The sequence below is a fragment of the Melospiza georgiana genome, chromosome 1, assembly GCF_028018845.1.
Source record: "Melospiza georgiana isolate bMelGeo1 chromosome 1, bMelGeo1.pri, whole genome shotgun sequence".
NCBI classification, from domain to species: domain Eukaryota; kingdom Metazoa; phylum Chordata; class Aves; order Passeriformes; family Passerellidae; genus Melospiza; species Melospiza georgiana.
In genome coordinates, this window is record NC_080430.1 from 82864895 (window position 1) to 82884410 (window position 19516).

The 19516-nt window shown below is 37.5% G+C and overlaps 1 protein-coding gene across 5 annotated transcripts in view; it reads left to right on the forward strand.

Moving 5' to 3' along the window:
• The window catches only part of CTNND2 (catenin delta 2), a 635183-nt gene that overhangs the window by 592710 nt on the left and 22957 nt on the right, over positions 1-19516 (forward strand). For 4 of the 5 annotated variants that reach the window (XM_058042059.1, XM_058042094.1, XM_058042067.1 and 1 more), the window contains 3 exons: positions 5407-5617; positions 8889-8973; positions 14035-14160. In XM_058042059.1, coding sequence (XP_057898042.1) covers positions 5407-5617; positions 8889-8973; positions 14035-14160 — 422 coding nt within the window. The remainder of the gene's footprint in view (positions 1-5406; positions 5618-8888; positions 8974-14034; positions 14161-19516) is intronic. The other variant, XM_058042075.1, reaches the window with a different exon arrangement.

Genomic DNA, 19516 nt, shown 5'->3' on the forward strand with positions numbered 1-19516 from the left:
TAGAAAATTTCCAGTGTTCAGAGTACGCACAGAGCTCCTCTGGAACACCGACAGCTGGACTCTGAGGGAGTTCCAGGTGCTCCACAGGTGCCAGTAGTGGTAATATATTACACTTAGAACAGTGGTATCTGACAGGGAAAGCATAGTGCAGGAATGAATCATCAAATATAGCTGTGTTTTTGCCACTGCTGACATGTGATAAATACACTCTAATTTATTAGACTACCAGTTGAATAATACACTGACTTAAGACCAAAATCGGTTCCATAAAAATTAAGTTGACAGTTTTGACATATTTCTTAAGTAATGATTGAAAGTAATAATAAAAGCTCTCCCAGTCATATTCTTTCCATAAGTCTGTGAAACACTGAAGTTGAGTAGTATTAAAAACACAGGGGTGGTGAAAGTGCCCAAAACCACGTAAGTCTAAGTGGAGTGCACATGTTATCATGAAGAGAAGAAAATTCAGATATATTCTGACATACAGGCACCAGTAGTTCTGGGATAGGATATCTGTGCCTTTACAACAAAGTATGGTGGCATTTTGCCATTTTTATATTAGCTAGCTACATGATATGAATTAATGGATATCTTTGGAGGGGAGGAATAGTGAACAATTACTTTTACTGAAAAAGATCTATCTCTAGGACAGGGGTCTGTGTTGGAATTAATATCTTTTTGGGGTGTCTTGTTTCTTTAATAGGTCAATTTTCCTAATCTTGTATTCTCAAACTAGGAACCATGTCACAACTATTAAATACATTTGCCAATGTGTCAAAGACATTATTCAGAGATGAGTGAAAATGGAAGTGGTTTCAACAATGTTACAACAGCAGCGAGTTTGTCTCAAGGCAATACTAGGAAAGTATTTCCAGAAGTAGAACCTTATCTGTGATGATTTTGCTCTGGTTTAATCTACCACAAGAATAGTTTGCTGTGCTGTTTGGCTCTGAAGGCAGAATCATTCTTAGGACAGTTTTTTGATCCTCTGATGTGAAAATTTTCCTGAATTAAGTAATGGAGGCAGGTATCAAGGTGCTGAGGCTTTTATCATGCAAAGGAAAAGACATTAAATCTTCATTGTTGAAATAATAAGCAGATGCTATCCTCTTACAGTCAAAGACAGTGGATGATGCTAGATGAATCACCTTCTTAATATGAAAATGATGGATGTCTTATCTTAGAAAAATAACTTTTAAATGTATAGTATCAGAAAAATGCTCTTCCAAGCACCCACAAGATAACCGCTTTCCTATTATGTCTATTCTATGTCTTTCTTCCTTCCTTTAAAAGTAAAATTGGACAAATAAATATGTTTTCTTTTTTCCTCGTCGAGTTGTTGGCTATGTTTAATCGTATTATGTAAATCCTCTTTAAAAGCTTCAAATCAATTTTGGGTCTTACAGTGTGTAATGTTGTTCAAATACAAAAAATAAATTTTAAAAATCAATTTGTTTGTAGATTAAAGTAGTTCTGCATGGACCCTAAAGAAAATTAACAAGGCTATTTAATTTTAATATAATCCTCACACACATCTGCCTCTCTTCCCAGCATCCCCATCAGTTCTCATTTCTTCCATTCAGGGAGGCTTCTTGTATTGCAAGCTGAATTGCTCAGCTCTCTACTAGTGGTGCTAGATAACAGTAGTGCTAGATATCATTTTGCTGACATTCCAACACTGGTTTCCATTACACATTTCAGTCTGCTTCCAGAAGAGGCTCTTAACACGGACAAACAAAATTCAAAGTGCAAAAACTCTGCAGAATGTAGCACACACCAGTGCAGAAGTCAGGGATCGCAGTTGTGTTGGGCTGGTGCAACAATACCTGTGGGAGGACTTCACATTCACACCACTGTGGAGCAAGGTTTCTTCTATAGCTGGTGGTAGAAAACATGACTCTTCTTCATGTCTGTAGTGAAGAAGTAGGAGAATAACTGAGATAAGAGAAATTAACCAATAACTAACAGGTTTTTTTTCTGTGCATGTTCTACAGAGATTTATTAACTAACTATATGTATAGTTTTAGAAAAACTTCTTGCAATATAAAGAATGTACTTTATATATACTTGACTTTCAAATTCCATGGCTTAATTCTGTATTAAAGCAAATTCCCTGCTTTTTCAGTACATTTTCACATAGCTAACACAGTGTTTGAAGTACTTAAACCACAGAAAATGGGCTAACAGTTACACTCCTTAATAGGTTCTAAGACCAACATAAACAGTGACTTGGATCAACTCTGTAGCTCAGTCACTCCCTCCTTCTTCCAGCTGGTGTGCCACCTGTGTTTGGTGAACCTCTGGAAGGACATTTTGGTGTCCTTGACCATGATGCCTGCTGGATTGTGGTCAGTTGCTGTACCCACATGGGTGAGCAGCTTTGTTGGAGGCAGCAGTTCTGCCTTTTGCTGCATCCTGGGGACAGGGCAGGGAGAGGAGGGAGGCCTGCATCCCCAACAGGCAGCTCCTGGCAGGGAGGCTGGCATTGGCATTACAGCTTCTGGTAGGGAGGTCTCCAAACTGGGCACCAGCTTGCGCAGCTGCCACAGATGAAATACAGCCTCTAGATTTTAGATCTACAAAATGTGAGTCTTCTGCTTCTACTTGCTATCCAAAGGCTACATTCGATGCAATTCTTAGGGGAGAAAGAAGGGTAAAGCAATTTAAAAACCCTACCAAACCCACTCAGAATATATTTTACTTTAAATATGCTTCTGCTTAAGAATTGAATGGTAATATTGGGCTAGAATTACTACAACTGCTCAGAATAAGGAATGCTGTACTATCCCACTGTTACACATTATGTATAAAAAGCCTGTTTTATTGTTTTAAAATATTTAATACTGACTTATTCTTCTCATGCCTTACTGAAGGGTGTGCACAGCTGAAATGTTAGAACTGCTCAGCATTGGCATTTCCAGAATGCTTATAACCTGCTTGATTGTGTCTGTTAAATTTTTCCAACTGAGCTTTCCCTGACAGCTCCAAAGCCTTTATTTGTTGTAAGAACCATCTTGCATGTCTAGGCATGTGTACTGGTGTGAATACTACTGCCTGGAATACTAGACCAGTTCCAGGAAAGAAATCTGCTTGGGGCAGCCATCCTGATTTCCTTACATCCACTGTTCTGGGATGTAATTTTTGGCTGCTAATGAAATTATCATCATGAACTGATTCCACTAGAGGACTGAGGTGCTGAGATGCTCTCTTTCAATTTAAGTGAGGTCTAAAAAGAAAAAGGAATATTGGTCTAGTCTGGGTGTGTGCACAGAGTAAAGCAGAAAAGTCTCACTGATCTGATTTATCTACTTGTACTTACTCCCAACCAGTGGCAGACACTGCACTAGAGGAGAAAAAGCTACATCAAATGATAGTTTATTTTTTGAAACACCAGCTTAATTTGATATGTGTTGCAAACTGAAGTACTCACTGTAAGTGATATACAGATATTAATGTGTTCATGTTCCACAGAACTGACAGATGCAGGTGAAAATAGCATTTCAGACTTTCCTGCAGTTTATTTCATAAATGTGTGGGGAAAAGGAAGATTTTCAGTTTGCTCAAACGAATCATTTCTGAAAGAGAAAGAAGTTCTAACAACTGTTCTACATCTGATATTAATAATATTGCTTAAAATCATTACAGTGCAAGTAAATTAAATATTAAGTTCAAAGAAATAAAAATATTTGAGGACAGGATTTGTATTTGTATTGCAGCACACTGGAAAGATTCAAATCCTACTGTACACATTTTGTACACAGTCTAATGCTTTTTATAATCAGGAATGTTTTTACATAATATAGACTGAGTATTTTCTAACACTTTGCATTACCACAAAAATCTATTTGATTATCTTTAACCGTTCAGTACAGAGATTTAAGTTTTTATATGTATTATGAATATTCTGTTCAAATGACTGATTGTAGTTCCACCACATCAGGCAAAACTGTGAGAAATAAAAATGATTCAATGTCTGGTAGTTAAAAGATGTGATTTTCCTCTTGCCTCTGCTTCAAATATGGATACAAAGAACTGAATGTATGAATTCAGAAATAAGATTTTTAATAAGTATGCATAAACACTAAGTGTAAACATTTTTAAGTTATCAAAAAAATCTGATTAAATTACCATATTATATACAATAATCATACCTGATCATTCACAAAATGTAATGTAGATTAGATTACTAATTATGTTTATATTCCCCAATTTTCCTGTCCTTTTCATCCTGCATGATACACTCATGGTGATTGCTGTATGCAAATTCTTAGCACATCTGCACTGAAGGTGATTCAGAGTTGTTTCACTGACCTCAGTAATAATTTCATCAGGCCTTCACCTTCTCTGATCTTCTCTTTATCACATTGAAGGATTGAGCAGTCACCATAAGAGCAATCTTCTAGAACTGATGTGAGGCTTCTGGTCTATCTGTGCTGCCATATATCTGGTGTATCTGTGCTGCTAATCCTGCCAGATGGATAGACAGATAGATAGATAGATAGATAGATAGATAGATAGATATATTCTCAGAAGCTGATTTTTTGTTATTTTCACAAGCACTGCATGACTTTTAAGTGCAATTTTGAAAAAGAAATCTGTTTATTTAAGCATGAAAAAAATTATAATAATCTTAGAATCACTTAGCTTGAAAAGATCATCAAGCCTAAACATAATATACAGAATTTCTTTTTATTTAAATGTTTGATGTGACCATTTAAAAATTCTTTTCATTTGAGGAGATTTTAAGTTCTGGAGGTTAGTGTTTTATTCAGGAAATCCTTGCAAAAGGCCAGATTGAATAAATGTTAGAAAGACTCCTTTTTTGGCCAGTACCGTGCATACAACTAAGGATGTGTGAAAAAGCTGGCATCCTCTTGAGCAATACAGTCTAAGAAACACCACTAAACCCATTTAAATTGTTGCATGTAGATTAGAATTAACCTTGTACAGGGGAGAAGTCTTCAGAGAAGACCTTTTCACAAATAACAACATGACTGGGTTTGCATTCGCTGCTGTGGTTTTAACAATTGATGCACATTCACTTTGTGGTAACCAGCTGTGAGATGTTTGGTGAGGACTTGCCAAGTTCTGTGAGTTGTGGCATTCAGATTATCTTTGTGCAGATACTGGGCCTTACCATCACAGTTCCGTTCTCTTACGGGGGTGATGTGGCCATATCCAAAGCCTCTGATGCAGTATGGAAGTATTAACAGAGTCTGTAATGTGTGAAATGCTTGAACGTGCAATCATGTAAATATCACTTGCTCCAAATTGACATCAGTATCCAATTAAATTACCTGCAATGATGCAAATGGTGCTGTTAGTCTTGCGTGTTTTCCCTGTACTGCTCCCTCACCCTTTATTGCTGTATCTTCTGAATTGTCCCTTCGTTTTCTTTCAACAAAGGCAAGTATGCCATGAGGGATCTGGTCCACCGACTGCCAGGCGCTAACAACAGCAACAGCTCAGCGAGCAAGGCCATGTCTGATGACACCGTGACTGCCATTTGCTGCACTCTGCACGAAGTCATCACTAAAAACATGGAGAATGCCAAGGCCTTACGGGACGCAGGCGGCATTGAGAAACTGGTTGGCATATCTAAGAGTAAAGGAGACAAGTATGTTTTGCAAATCACCTTGCACCTTTTTAACCTCTGCAGCAGTTATTACTAGTCCTGAATGTGTTTGCCTTCTCTGTGCAATCGCAAGTTGAATCCTTTAGTTTCAACAGATATCACGTGGCCTAGTGCAAAGGGTGACAAGAAACAGACAATGCCAATACCAAAAGTCTCCCTCTGCTTTGGTTTATTTTTGATGTGCCATCCTCAGTGCAGGGAGTGCAGTCCATGTGCATTTTCAGGAAAAGTAATTATCTACAGTAACCCCTACCTCTAAGAAATTGCAGAAGATCCCAATAAACATTAGGGATCAGAGTGGTTGGATTGCACCCTGTACAAGGTGTGACATGCAGGTGGAGGGGTCCTTTGAAAGGAAGGACGTCACCACAGTTCTGGTACTGCTTCTCTTGATCTAGGACTGAAGAATGTAAAGTCACTGTCCCTCTTCACAGCACCCTTTTCCCTGCCACCAGCTTGGTAGTAGATCCATGGATTTTCTGACTGGTTGCTTCTGAGAGAGCCTTTAGGCTGCTTTGTGAGGCAAAAAAATGTCTTGCATACAACTGTGACATTTTCAGAACAGCTACATTTTCATCTTGTCTGTTTGGCTATGTACACACTCTTCATGAGGAGTTCACTCTTTATCCTTCTTTTGCCTAAAACAGATAGCCTGGTTCTCATATTTGTCAAGCTGATGAAGTATAGTGCAATGGGACTATGGCAGTTTGAAAACAAAAAGCCTTCACTGTAGTGTACAAAACCCATCAGTCCACCTACTTGGAGCTGTCATCACACAGCCTACTGCAGCATCAGAGCTCTTAAAGAGCCCCACAAAGCCAGGCCACAACCTGAAGGAAAGATTTATGCACCCTACATTTGGTATGAGAACTTATGCTCGCCTCTGTGATCGGAGCATTGCCAATATAATTTAATTGCATTTCTTTTCCTCTATTGTCACCCTTTTCCTTTCATACCAAATTCATTATTGAAACATTCTTGCATTCAAATTGTAAGGCGTAAAAAGTAGTGTGACCAAGTTTGTGATTCCAGCTTTGGGAGCTCCCCATGCTCTGCCAATTTATTTATATTTGCAGTTTGTTATTACTGAATCTACCTGAATATTTTATTTCTGTTTTCTAGATCAAATGTACTGACATTGCAAGCAGGTTCATATCCATTTCTCTTAAGTTGAATATGTATTTCCTCAGAATAATGCATCTGTCTACCTGTTCATTATCTGGTAAAGAATACTAATACCTGTTGAGTCTGGTATTTTTGAAGTATCATGGGCAGTTTTAGGAGGATCCAAGGGCAAAATTACTTGTCTGAATATATCTCATAACTGTGAAAGACATCTATTTCTAATTAATCTAGAGCAGAGTAATTCCCAAATGCCCTTCCAAGTCATGATATGTATCCCTCCTCTCAAGTACTTAGACCTGCAGTCCCATATTATTCTTTTTACAGGTTACACAGTTCTAGAACAAGAAAACCTGTCAGCCAAAGTGCTGCAAATGCCCATCTTAAGTAAAAGTTCAATTTTTCAGCTTTCAGAAGTGTCAGTACTGTGTGCTGTTGGTTTGGTGTCTTACAGGTAATTCATTGTTTGAAAACCAAAATTGCCAGTTGTTGGACTGATAGAAAATTCTGACATGCTCACTTTAATACAGTAAATCACTTCTGTATGAAGTTGTTTTGTCCAGTATGAAGCAACTGCTTCTGAATGTGCAGGATACTGAACTGGCCATGCATCCTGGTATGTGTCAGTGCCAGTAGTCTAGCCCTGATAGCCTTTGGAATATGCCCGGGGCTTGAACAGCCTCTCTGTATGACCACATGAGAGAACTGGTGTTCATAAGGTTATTTATATTGTCCAAGCCCATATCAGCTTCACATAACTCCTGTCTCTCCTCAGTACTCATGGAGTGGTTGGCACAGTTATTTTCCTGGTTACTCCATGCTTATCAGCACCCCACTAGCCAGTACAGCTGGAAGTATAATAAAAACAATTATGCTTGAAAGGGCTTATCAAAACCCCGTTTGCTCACCAATTACCCACCTACTGCTCCACTCTGGGTGAGAAATGGAATAGAAGTGGGAAAAAAGCACCAAATAAATTACTAGGGAATTGTATTAATGAATTAGTTGTGTCATAAAAACGCTTTACCAGCTTGCACGTCAGCCTACCAGTGATTCTTCTCAGAAGTCACAGAATGAACCAAAGCCTGGCCTCTGCCCAAACCAGCAGTTGCTGGTCTTCTGGTTTGTCTTTGATGTTTCAAACCATATACCTCCTCTGAGTAAAACATAAATCACCTCAATGACTCCCTCAGACTCCATCAATCCTCACTCTGGACTTTGGCCTTTGCAAGGTTTTCTAGCAATCTACTGTTCCATGTGTATTTTTGATCCTGCACAATGTATGCTTCCTTAATGGGCTGGGTTAGCTTCCTGGTCCTTTTCTATTTGACCCCTTTTTGTTTTGGGGTTTTTTTTTTAGATTTTTAAATTACCTATTCCAGCAGGATTATATGACATCCGCTGATTGTAACCATAGTTTGGATCTTCTTTCAAAACTTCTCTGAAGAGAAATACCATGTGAAGTTACATGGTTTTCAACACCCCATTGTATTCCTGTCATTAAAGGATAATGGTGTGAGCAAAATCCTAGTCCACATTTGGATTCCTAATGAAATTTATCATAACTTTGTAATCAGTTGTATTTCTGCATCTTGGCTCTGCATTTCAAAACCAGTGCTTATCACTCATCTGGAATTTCTTTTGGCCACTACTGAGAGGAGCTAAATGAGTTGAGCAGACTGTCCTGAGCTAGAGTTCAGCAGCTTGCAAAGAAAGAAATTCTGTTCTGTCTCATTGTCCTTTATGCCAAAAGTTGTAGCATATCTTAGATGTACATAATGCCAGTTGGGTCCTCATCAATTTTGCCAATTGTTACCTCCTGTTCCTCTTACTATGCTCTCAGCAGAAATCCCTGTGTGTACTGAGATGCAAAAGTTCTTTCCCCCTCACTGATTGATTAATACTATAGAGATAAGATATCTTGCCCTTGCCTAAAAACACCTTGGTCTCCAAGATGCCAGGCAAAGATCTTACAGTATACTTGAAACACACTTCATTCGTGAGAAATGGAAAAGTTTAAATCTGTAGCAATGCATCTGAAAACTGGAATGTATGGTGTCCTTTATTTAACAATCTCTTTCTCACTCTTTTTTTCTCTCTCTCTCCCTTTTTAAATGTACGTGTGTAACAGACATTCGCCTAAAGTGGTGAAAGCAGCATCTCAGGTCCTCAATAGTATGTGGCAGTACAGAGACCTGAGAAGTCTCTACAAGAAGGTAAGGCTTGGGTTTTTTCTAGATTTATCATCTTTCATACTGTTATCCAAATTTGGGGGCTGAGAGACTTTAGACCAAAATATTTGTTTATGTGACTGGAAAATCACTTGGAGTTTAAAGTTTCAGATACTTGGCATTCTTTTTTTTCCTTAACTTCTACTTTTAACATTAAAATGCCCTTTGAAAATGTATGTGGTGGTGAAAAGTGGATGTGAATTTTATTTTGAAATAAATTCATACAAAAGGTGCTGGATCTGACAGCCCTGGAGAGTGAAATCCTCTGTTCATTGAACAAACGTATGTAAGGTCTCCTACTAGAACAGTCTTTCTTACGCCTCCTCGTGTTTCTGAGGAGATTAGCAGATTTCCAGCCCTTCAGCTCCCAAATTTCCTCATGAGATTGTAAACAAGAGTATCTGAAGGAGAGGTGCTTAGGGACCAGCTCCATATGGAGCTGGGCAGAAACCTGTAGCTTTGTTTCTAATCAGCCAGCAGACAGTGGCATCATATACTTGGTTTTCAGCCTGTTGAGTCCATAGTACTGTGCCATTCCCACAGGCCTGCTAACATCTTGGAAATGAATTGCAGTAGAGTAATATAACCCTGTGAAACAACATTCCTTATAGCTTTTTTAATGTAAGTGTCTACTTAGTAAATGGAAACATTTACAGTAATTCTTGCTGAATATTTCCAAACTGAATTATGGCCCGTGTGAGTATCAGCCTGCAGATTTAGTTCTTCTGTGTCTTCTTGCTTGGAATGCCACATCTTATGTAAGTGATACTTGTATTTGGAATCCCATCAGAGAAAGCTAAGACTTCATGTGGCGTCTTCAGTTCAGGCCCTAGTTAAGGCTGAGTCATAAGGATTGTGAAGTAGGGAAGGTTCACAGTGGTGTGGCCTGTGTTGCAGTATTCTGCGCAAGAAAATAGCTTAGTTACATGAAATGTATGCAGCAAATCTCAAGCTGGCAGAAGCTGACCTTCTGTGTGAAATGCTGTTCTTTTGCATGCCTCAGCCCTGCTTGTGTCAAGTCTGAGGAGTGAGGAAGATGATTGTTGAGTCTCTCCCATTGTTCTTCCAGTATTTTCAGTCATCCTTGGCAGCCCTAGGGATACCATATGTGAAGACGTTCCAAGTCACAAGCTGGTCCTCAACTGTCCCATTAAGAGGTGGGAACGAACATGAGCAGGCTTTTCTTGATCCAAGGCAGTAACACAGTGGAAGTGTGCATAGCCTGACTTCTGTACTTGTGGGTGGCTGCACTGTAGAGGCTGAGCTGTTCTGCACCATAATCACTTAGAGGTTCTTACAATATCTGGCTCATGTCCAACCTTCTGTCTGTATATATGTGCCGTGATGGAAAAGCAGTTTCTGGGGTTGCTCTATGCAGGAGGTAATAATGTTTGTGCTGTGTGGCTGCTGAGTTTACTGCTACCTAAGGGACACTGTTGGCTGCTGGTGTGACTGCTGGTGATGGACTTACATGCTAAGCATGCTCAGGTGCTAAGTACCTTACATGCTTACAACAGCATTTTTCATGGCCACAAATGCATAATTGTGATATGGAAAATAGGGCAGGCTAGCTTTAGAGGTAGCTTCCCGACACTCATAGCAGTCAGATCACCTATAATATCAGGAAGAGAATTGTATTAGTATCTATATTACTTAACTCCTACACAAAATCTTAAAATGAAGATCAGTCTCTGCTACATATTTGTATATTAATTACATGTTATTATATGTGCTGTTAAGCCTTGTATAAATATGGTTTCTTTTAATAAAAATGTTCAGATAGTTAATTTTAAATACTCCTTTTTGTTGAAATACATACAATAATCTTTATAAAATTATAACATTTATTAAACTTGCATGTAATAGGCTGACTCAGGCTGTCTGAGTTTAACCATTGTTTTGAAGGCAGTGGCAATGGTTTAATGATAGGAAAATTAGAGAAGTTTGCATTAGACTAATAGTTTGCTACTTATGTAATATAAAGATACTGGATTATTGCAATCTTTGTTTTGTCCCATTAAAATATATATGTACTAGTAAAAATGAATGCTGAGTGTAATGTGATCGGCACTTGCAGTATCTTGCACTTGCACAGCCTTTTTTTGAAGTGCAGGTAAATCCCATTGCATAACCATCAGCAATTTGCTCCCATATACCAAAGTATCTATACAACTGCTTTCAAAGAATTGGCCAACAGTGATACAACTTTGTATTGTAATACAAGGAAATTGCAAGCATCCCATTATAGTTAAGTGAAAGCAGCAACACTTATCTTCTGTGTGAGAAACAATATAACCAAATAGTTTGAATCGTGGCATATTTTAGAGCTACATGTTCACATGTTCAATAAAGTAAGAAGTTGTAAAATGAATAGAAGTATTATTCTTTGTATTAATGGGCAAAGAAGGCAGTACATGTTTACTGCTGATACAGTAGCAGTCAGTATATTTCGTCCAAGTATGACTGGATCCCCAAAACACAAAAACCTCTTTCATTTTTCTAATTTTGCTCAACATTGCGAGGAACATCCTACAGCCAGCAGAAGATAAACTGCACTGACAGAAATCCAGAGTTGGGGATTGGTGTGGATGCTCTTTAGGTTCACAATATCTCATGCACTGTGTTTGCAAAGCTGTGCCACAACCTGTACCCTGCACTTGCAGGTTCTATCCAGTGTCCGGTGATTTCTAGGTCATGGAAGCTGTGTTGTGGCTTTACTGGGACACACAGACTCTTTAGGCTGGGCTGGCATAGAAAAGACATAGAAAGTAAACAGCCTTCAGATCTGTGAGTGAGGCAGTAGTCCTAGAAAGTCCTCTGTAGGCTTGTGCTTTGAGGAAAAAAAAATCAACTTTGCTCCCTGACGTGGTTAAGTTGGCACTATCCTAACACAGTACAGCAAGGAAAAATTACAAAAATGCATAAATATTCTTGGTCCTAAAACTGTAGAGAAAAAAAAAAAAGAAGGAGGCTTAACAGACAAAGAGGAAGCAATTAATTTAGTCTTGAAGTGAAGGAGTTGCCAGCCACCCCAAAAGTTGCAGGTCCTTCATCATGCAAGAGCTCATCGGAAGTACTGCTTAATTTACAAGCAATAGCTGGTACAGAAATCTAGTCTGAAAAAGTCCACCAAGAGGAAAACAATGTTCAGGTTTAGTCACATATAGACAGTGATTAGATTATTTAGTGTGATTAATTTCTAGAAAGATGATGACATTTTTCATTGGTATAGGAAATATGGTCTCCCGAAGACAATATCATCATTTTCAAACTTTGTTTTCGGCAAACAAGACATATATTCGTAAATGATCATTTATCTTTGTTTTCATGAGTTTGATCCAAATTACTTAAAATCTGATTTTCACACATCCTTTTATGGTCCCATGGCCCAAAGCCTCATGGGTGGATCAGTGGCTCAACATGTCGGAAAAACAAGGTACAGAAGGTATCCCACAGCTTGTTCCTTGCTTCAGACTCCTGGTACACCCCTCCTCTTCAAGTGTCTTGGTAACCTGTATTATAGAGTTAGCAGGAGAAATAAGTGCTGCTTACAGCATCCAGAAAGAGAGATCCTGCCCTGTTTATGCTTAGCCTCTTAAGAGCTGCTACATGGCCTCTTTAAAGGCACCTATTTTTGACTCACTATCACTGTCCCTGCTCCAGTCTCTAGGGTGTTCACTGGTTGAATGTTTGGGGACAGCTGAGAAAATACAGGTGTGTCTGTAAGAGGGCAAATTTCCATTAGCTGGTAAAGTCTTTTCTATGTCAGTATTCAAGAAAATAACCAACTATTCTTAAATACAGATAGCTTGTTAAATTACATGAGGAAATTTGAGCAAAAGGGTTGTGCTAAATGAGCTTAACATGAAAGAAAATTTATTAGCTAAAAACAAGCTTCAATTAGCATTAAATGTGTGTAGTATTAAAGAGCTGGAGGAACTGTCAGGAAGAATATGTTTTCTGGTAATTGGTTTCCTTTGCCTAACCACTCAGGCTCCAACAAAATATGTTTACATTCTATCATTATGTTTACACTTACTCTGTCTTCCAGTGTGTAAGTAGAGGTCATGATGAATTTGTAGAAAATATTTTTCTTTCCCATTTATTGTGGTAGGTTTCTGTTCTGCACGGAATATTAGAAATGATTGTCCCATTCGCCTGCCAGCTGAATAAAAATGGCACCCAATGTTGAAAACCAGGGATGCTGTGCAGGGCTTCAGCTTGTACTGTGCCATTTACAGCAGGCATACTTTTGTGATAGGCATTTAATGGAGTCACTCTGAAGATGGCCTCGTCTGTCATTGGTTAGAAAAAATACATAGAATTGCCTGAAGTCTTCTTAACAGTTAAGGCCATGTGGATATAGAAAAAGACTTGTTTTTCATGTGACTTTCAGAATAAGAAGAAGATGGCTTTTATGAGAAGTCCTTTATGAATAAATGCTCCATGAAAATTGACAGCATTAAAATTCAAAATCTTAGTCTCAAGGACTTTTGAGTCTAAAGTCTTTTCTTAAGTAAAATATATCTACTCACCTTTTAAAAATGTTAATTACAACGTCCAATCATGTAAACTTGGGACATATCATTTGGATTTTCTTCTGGTAAGGTTATTATCATCAGTCAGACATCCCCCAAAAGGAAGCTGGTTCAGGTTAAATTTATCTAGTGAAAAGGTCTGTGCAGAACTTAAACCTTACATTAAAGATCTAAATTCTAAATCCAGAGCATAATAATTCCTCAAAAATAGTGGCTTGACTTGAAGGAACTATTCATGTGTTCAGATTATTCATGAGCATATGTACTTTGCAGTGCTGATCTTTCAGCAGGGCTTAATTTATTTCTGTACAATTGGCAAAAGCTTTTTCAGATTAATATGTCACCCTCTTAGAAAAAGGATGAATTAATTTAAGATAAACCCCCCTCTGTAACATGAACTAAAGTATCATTATAGAGAAGGCATTGTCTAGAGCCCATTTTTATATTAACTATGAAAATGCAAGTACCTGATTAATAAATGATTGACTGATTGATTGATTTATGGCAGTGGGCGTCCCCAAGCTTCAGTGTGACTGATGACAGAGGATTTTCACCAACCCACGACTCTGGGTCATGGCACGCTCAGCATACTCTCTCCCAGAGCCAAGAAACCAGAATCTATTCCCCAACCCAGGTATTCTGGCTGTCAGCTGACCAGTCTTGAATTGTTGTGTTTCATGCATACTGAGATTTGTACCCAAAGCTGTTCTTCAGGAGGCCTTTGAATCAAAAGTAACAAAGCCTGACTGGAGAATATGTTCTTAAGTTGCACAGTGTAATTCACTGAACCCTGTAGGTTCTAGATGGAAAGTGCCTCACTTCACTTAGAAGGGTACCTGCAAGGAAGGTGTGCAGAGCTCTGCTCTCTCTGAGGACAGCACACAGCAATGAGAGGGACAAGTGCATTAAATCCAGTTCCCTGACAATCCTCCTAGCATTTCTCTGATCTCTTTCCTGATTGTCTCAACCTTCCAAAGAGAAAGGAGGCTGATAAGCACTGTGTTGCAACAGCATTTTAAATTTATCAAGCACATTGCTTTGTTTTCTGCCACAACAACATCTCTTAAGAAAAAAAGCAATGGCTGAACGTTTCAATAAGGGGATCCCAGGTAAACTGGTAAAATGGCACATTTATAGAAAAATCAGTGTGTCTAAGAGTCAATGAGATTCTTAAAATACTAATTTTAAAATCTTTATTAAGAGTGATAATATATGTTTCCTTCAGACAGAATTATAGATGAGAATTAGCTGGACTGGCCTTTTTTTTTTTTTTTTTAATATTTCTTTCCATAATAAAATACTACTTTGTGGCATTATGGCAAAACCAAATCGCCTTCTGCATTTGCACAACATCCTAGTAAGTCCATGAATGATTGTGATTGTGTTTATGTCTGTGCATTATGCATGTATGTATACATATACATATACATATACATATACATATACATATATATATTTTTTATTTTTATTTATTTATTTTTATATATATATATATACATATATATAGACATATATAGGCAGTCGTACATATATGTCTGTATATTATCTCTGATAAAATATTTAGAGGAAGTTGGAATTTACGTGTTTTTCCTGGCCCCACAGAACATAGTAGCTATGCTATTTCTTTCATCTCTTTGGTTTTTTGTACTAAGTTTGCCTGGAAAAGAGAAGACATCAGAGAAGACCTCATTTAAATATTCCAGACATAAATATCTTTCAAGGTTAGGGTAAATCCTTTTCATCTTTAGCTAACAGGAATATAGTTAAAACACCCAGCATTTCATCATCTGATATATTACAGTACTTTCTTTTGTTAATTAGGAACTGGGCAAAGTCCTAATTTGACTTTAAATAAAGGAAATGTGAAAATCTTTTGCCAAAGTAAAATACTCTCAGGCCTTTTTAAATTATCATCTGATTAGTTTTAGTAGAAAGAGATTCTATAACCAATATAGCAAAAGAGTTAGAGTCTACAAATGTATACTTTTGGTTTTTTCTTTCTTAAGGAACATGTGATTTGCCTTTAGTTAAGCATTTTAAATGTGGCTTTTTATCAACTGGCAGTATTGCAAATTACTGAATACTGAAATTGTCACTGGATTCATTACTAGAGAAAATGTTAGCATTACTGATTTGTGTGTGTGCATTCTTAATTCTACATTTGATGTTGAATATTACTTTCCAATGTTCATGTCAGATAGGATTGCCTATCCCAATGCACACAAATAGATGAAGAATTTCATCATTAAAGCAAAGGCATATTTTGTATTCTGCAGCAAATAACCGGTAGTTGCTACAGAGCAAAGAATAATATGATAATCTTTTCACATTATTTCTTAGAGACACGAGAACCTCTTCAGTGAGCAGTGATATGAGAGTCTAGAATTTCATTTTTACCTTGATGTTACTTTTTCAACATAATTTTCCCTAGGCAGCATCACCATATAAACTCACCATTTAAATTACTTCCTCTTTTGATTGCATAAACTTTCCCAGGGATTGTTTTTTTAAGAATCATTCAAACCTTTGGCAAGAAAATTTTAACATTTCTGAGTTTTTGATTGCCAATTGCCTGCTTGAATAGCACCCTATTTGTCTTCACAATAGGAATTTACATATCATGAGAAAAATCATGAATCCTAAAGGGGAAATTGTGCAAATAAATTGAACTGACATATAGAGGTAAACTCTTTGGCTTATGCAGAAGTAGTCAGGGGTATTCACACAGGAAAAAAGTGATGTAAAAACCACTCCTGAATTTTTAAAAATAGAGAAAGAAAAATTTCATCATTTGTCAAAACATGTATTGTTTTCACCTATCTGTGCTACCATTCTAAATCTTTTGGATACTTTTTTAAGAAGAGCAATTTACAAAAAGACAAAAACATTACAAAATGCTAAGTCAAACTAAATGTTGTTTTGATTTCCTTTTAATGCTTATAATTATCATTTCACTAGTGGCATCAAGTGAATATGTTCTGATTTCCTTGCCTTTCATCGTCTCAATTTTTTTTTCTAGTCCTTCTAATTTTCAGTTTATTAACTATTTCAAACAGTACTTGAAAGATAGGAAGTGATTACTATTATAAAAATATACTTTGCATGGCCTGGAGAGGGTAAAAAACATTTTGCAATGCAAACTATTCATGTTCTTACTTATATCACAATGGCAACACATGGAGAAGTATCAAATTATTTGTTTCAACGTCAGTTGTTGCAAGGAGATGTTCTCAATTCTTTTATCCTAATGGATTTCATAATTTACTATATACTAATAATCATAATTTATTTTAATAATTTTGCATTTTACATAGTCAAAATTTTTGTGATGCCCTCAACAAAGATTTTTTTACTATGAAGTATCACCTACCATTCCTTTGGTTATCTTTCAGCATATACATGTTTCTCTCTAAAACATTTTCCATGTCTATGATGATATTGAAAATATTAACAGCAATCTAAGATAGTCTGGGCTGAACTGAAAATTCAATACCAGCCATCATTTTTCATGAAAACAGGCCTGCCCTTACTTGTACTATTTCAATAATAAATGAGATATTTTTAAAAAATCAGGTATGACAACTGAGCAGAATTAGAGCAAAACTAATTGATTTTTTTTTTTTTTTTGCAAATACTTGTGTATCTGTTGGACAACGTATCTGTGTGTTTGGTGGTAAATACCTCTCTGCACATACATGTACATGTATACACAAATGGGCTGTGTTGATGTAAAACTTGAAGGCTACCACAGGGTAGATTTAGAGGACACTGCCTTTAATTATGGTGCCCACAATACCCACAGGTTGGATATTGTGCAAAGGTTCTTCACCCAGAGGGTGGCTGGGCACTGGAACAGGCTCCCCAGGGGAGTGGTCACAGCAGCAGCCTGCAGAGTTCAAGAAGGGTTTGGACAATGCTCTCAGCACAGGGTGTGACCTTTGGGGTGTCCTGTGCCAGGAGCAAGAGTTGGAATTGATGATTCTGATGGGTGTGACTGTGTTCACAGGAGTTTTCAGATGAGGGAAGAGACAAGAATGTTGACTCCATGTTTCAGAAGGCTTGATTTATTATTTTATTATATATATATTATATTATAACTGTACTAAAAAGAATAGAAAGAAAAGTTTCATCTCAGAAGGCTAGCTAAGCTAAGCTTAGAAAGAAATGAATAACAAAGGTTTGTGTCTTGGACACAGAGTCCAAGCTAACTGGGCTGTGATTGGCCATTAATTGTAAACATCCAACATGGACCAATCACAGATGCACCTGTTGCATTCCACAGCAGCAGATAACCATTGTTTACATTTTGTTCCTGAGGCCTCTCAGCTTCTCAGGAAGAAAAATCCTAAGGAAAGGATTTTTCATGAAAAGATGTCTGCGACAGACGGGTCCCTTCTGATTCAGGAGATTTGTGATTCTATGTCCAAACAAAGTGACCTTGGGAATGTTAAAGAAATAAACCTTAATGGTTCGAATTGTGTGCTTAGAAAGTATCTACAGCTGCAGTTGACTGTTGCTTTTCCCCTGAGGGTGCTAAGGGCATGATAGTACTTCCCTCTAGCATTGAGCATTGTAGCAAGCAATAATTCAACAACCAAATTTCGCAGTAATTCTTCCAGATAATCACTAAGGAGAGCATGGAAGCTAGCACCATTCTGATTCAAAATCTACTAGATTCAAGAGGTGCTAAACAAATGAGTAAAGAATCAAAGTTTATCCAAACAATCCTCTAGGATGCACCATATATATGTGACACTGAAGCATCCTCAGCATTGATGCTGGGTCTCATGGTAAGCTCTAGCTGATTCATAAGGCAATGATGAGGTATTGTTCACTTAAAAACTCAAGCCCACTCTAAGGTTGCTAAGTACAGATTTAGAAGAGAGAAATTTAATCTCATACTTGTGTAAAGTCTGTCCCCAAAGTACTCCACCCTTTGAACTTTTCTGAAGAAAAGAAAATTTAAAATGCAGCCCAGGAGTCAGTATCTCTAAGTTAAAGCTTTCTTTCTGAAGGGAATTGTATAACTGAAGTTTCTGAAATATCCTTAGGGTAGAGCTATGAGGAGGCATCCAGAATCCAGAAGGTTATGCATAGGTCACATCTACAGATGTTTTTTCAAAAGTATGGTACCTCAGAATAAAATTGGATTTTAATATTTGAATTGAATATAGTGACCTAAGAAAATTAACTACATATCTTTTGGCACTGGGAGCATTTTTAGTCCATTTAAATAAGGTATTAAATGTTTTAAAACTAATTTCCATTAGTTAATGGAAAACAATGCTTAGCTGGATTCATATGCACAACACTGAAAAAAATCCAGACATCTTCCTAAAGAGTTTCAAAGGTGTTTTATAGATACATGCAAAGAGAAACTATTTTTAATTGATGTCAATATTTTTCTCCAAAAGTCATTCAAGGAATATGATTTCTACCATTCTGAACAAAATGTCATATTTAATTAACTTATATGCTTAATATTTGCATATCTAGGTCCAGGCACAGATCAAGAGTAGATGTGCAGTTAAGAGTATGGGTGGGGAACTCGGTTCCTCTCAGCAGACTTGAGCAGGATTGTTGGGTGGTTTTGGATGGCTGCTCACAGTGGATCAGACCCCTAGAACCCTTACTTGCAGTAGTAGCACACTCATGGAGCACAGAGGGGAGGGAAATCAGTTAATTGCTGTGTCAGTCACAGCATATTTCTGTCTCAGAGGTAAATGGCTGAGCTGGGATAGTCAGTGCAGAGCAGTGGGTGTCTTTGTGACCCTGAGCTGTGTTGCCGTACTGGCGCCATCACCATCCTCGTCCTTCTGGGTTCTACAAGGAGGTCAAAAGTGTGTGTTCAGTATGGCTGGTACATGTTTATTCAGTCAAAGGTCAATGAAATATTAAGCTGCTGCATCAACATCCTACTTTCATCTCTTTGATGTTCTACATCATCTAATAATGGATGGGGGGAAAACTACTAGGAAGTCCTTCTCATT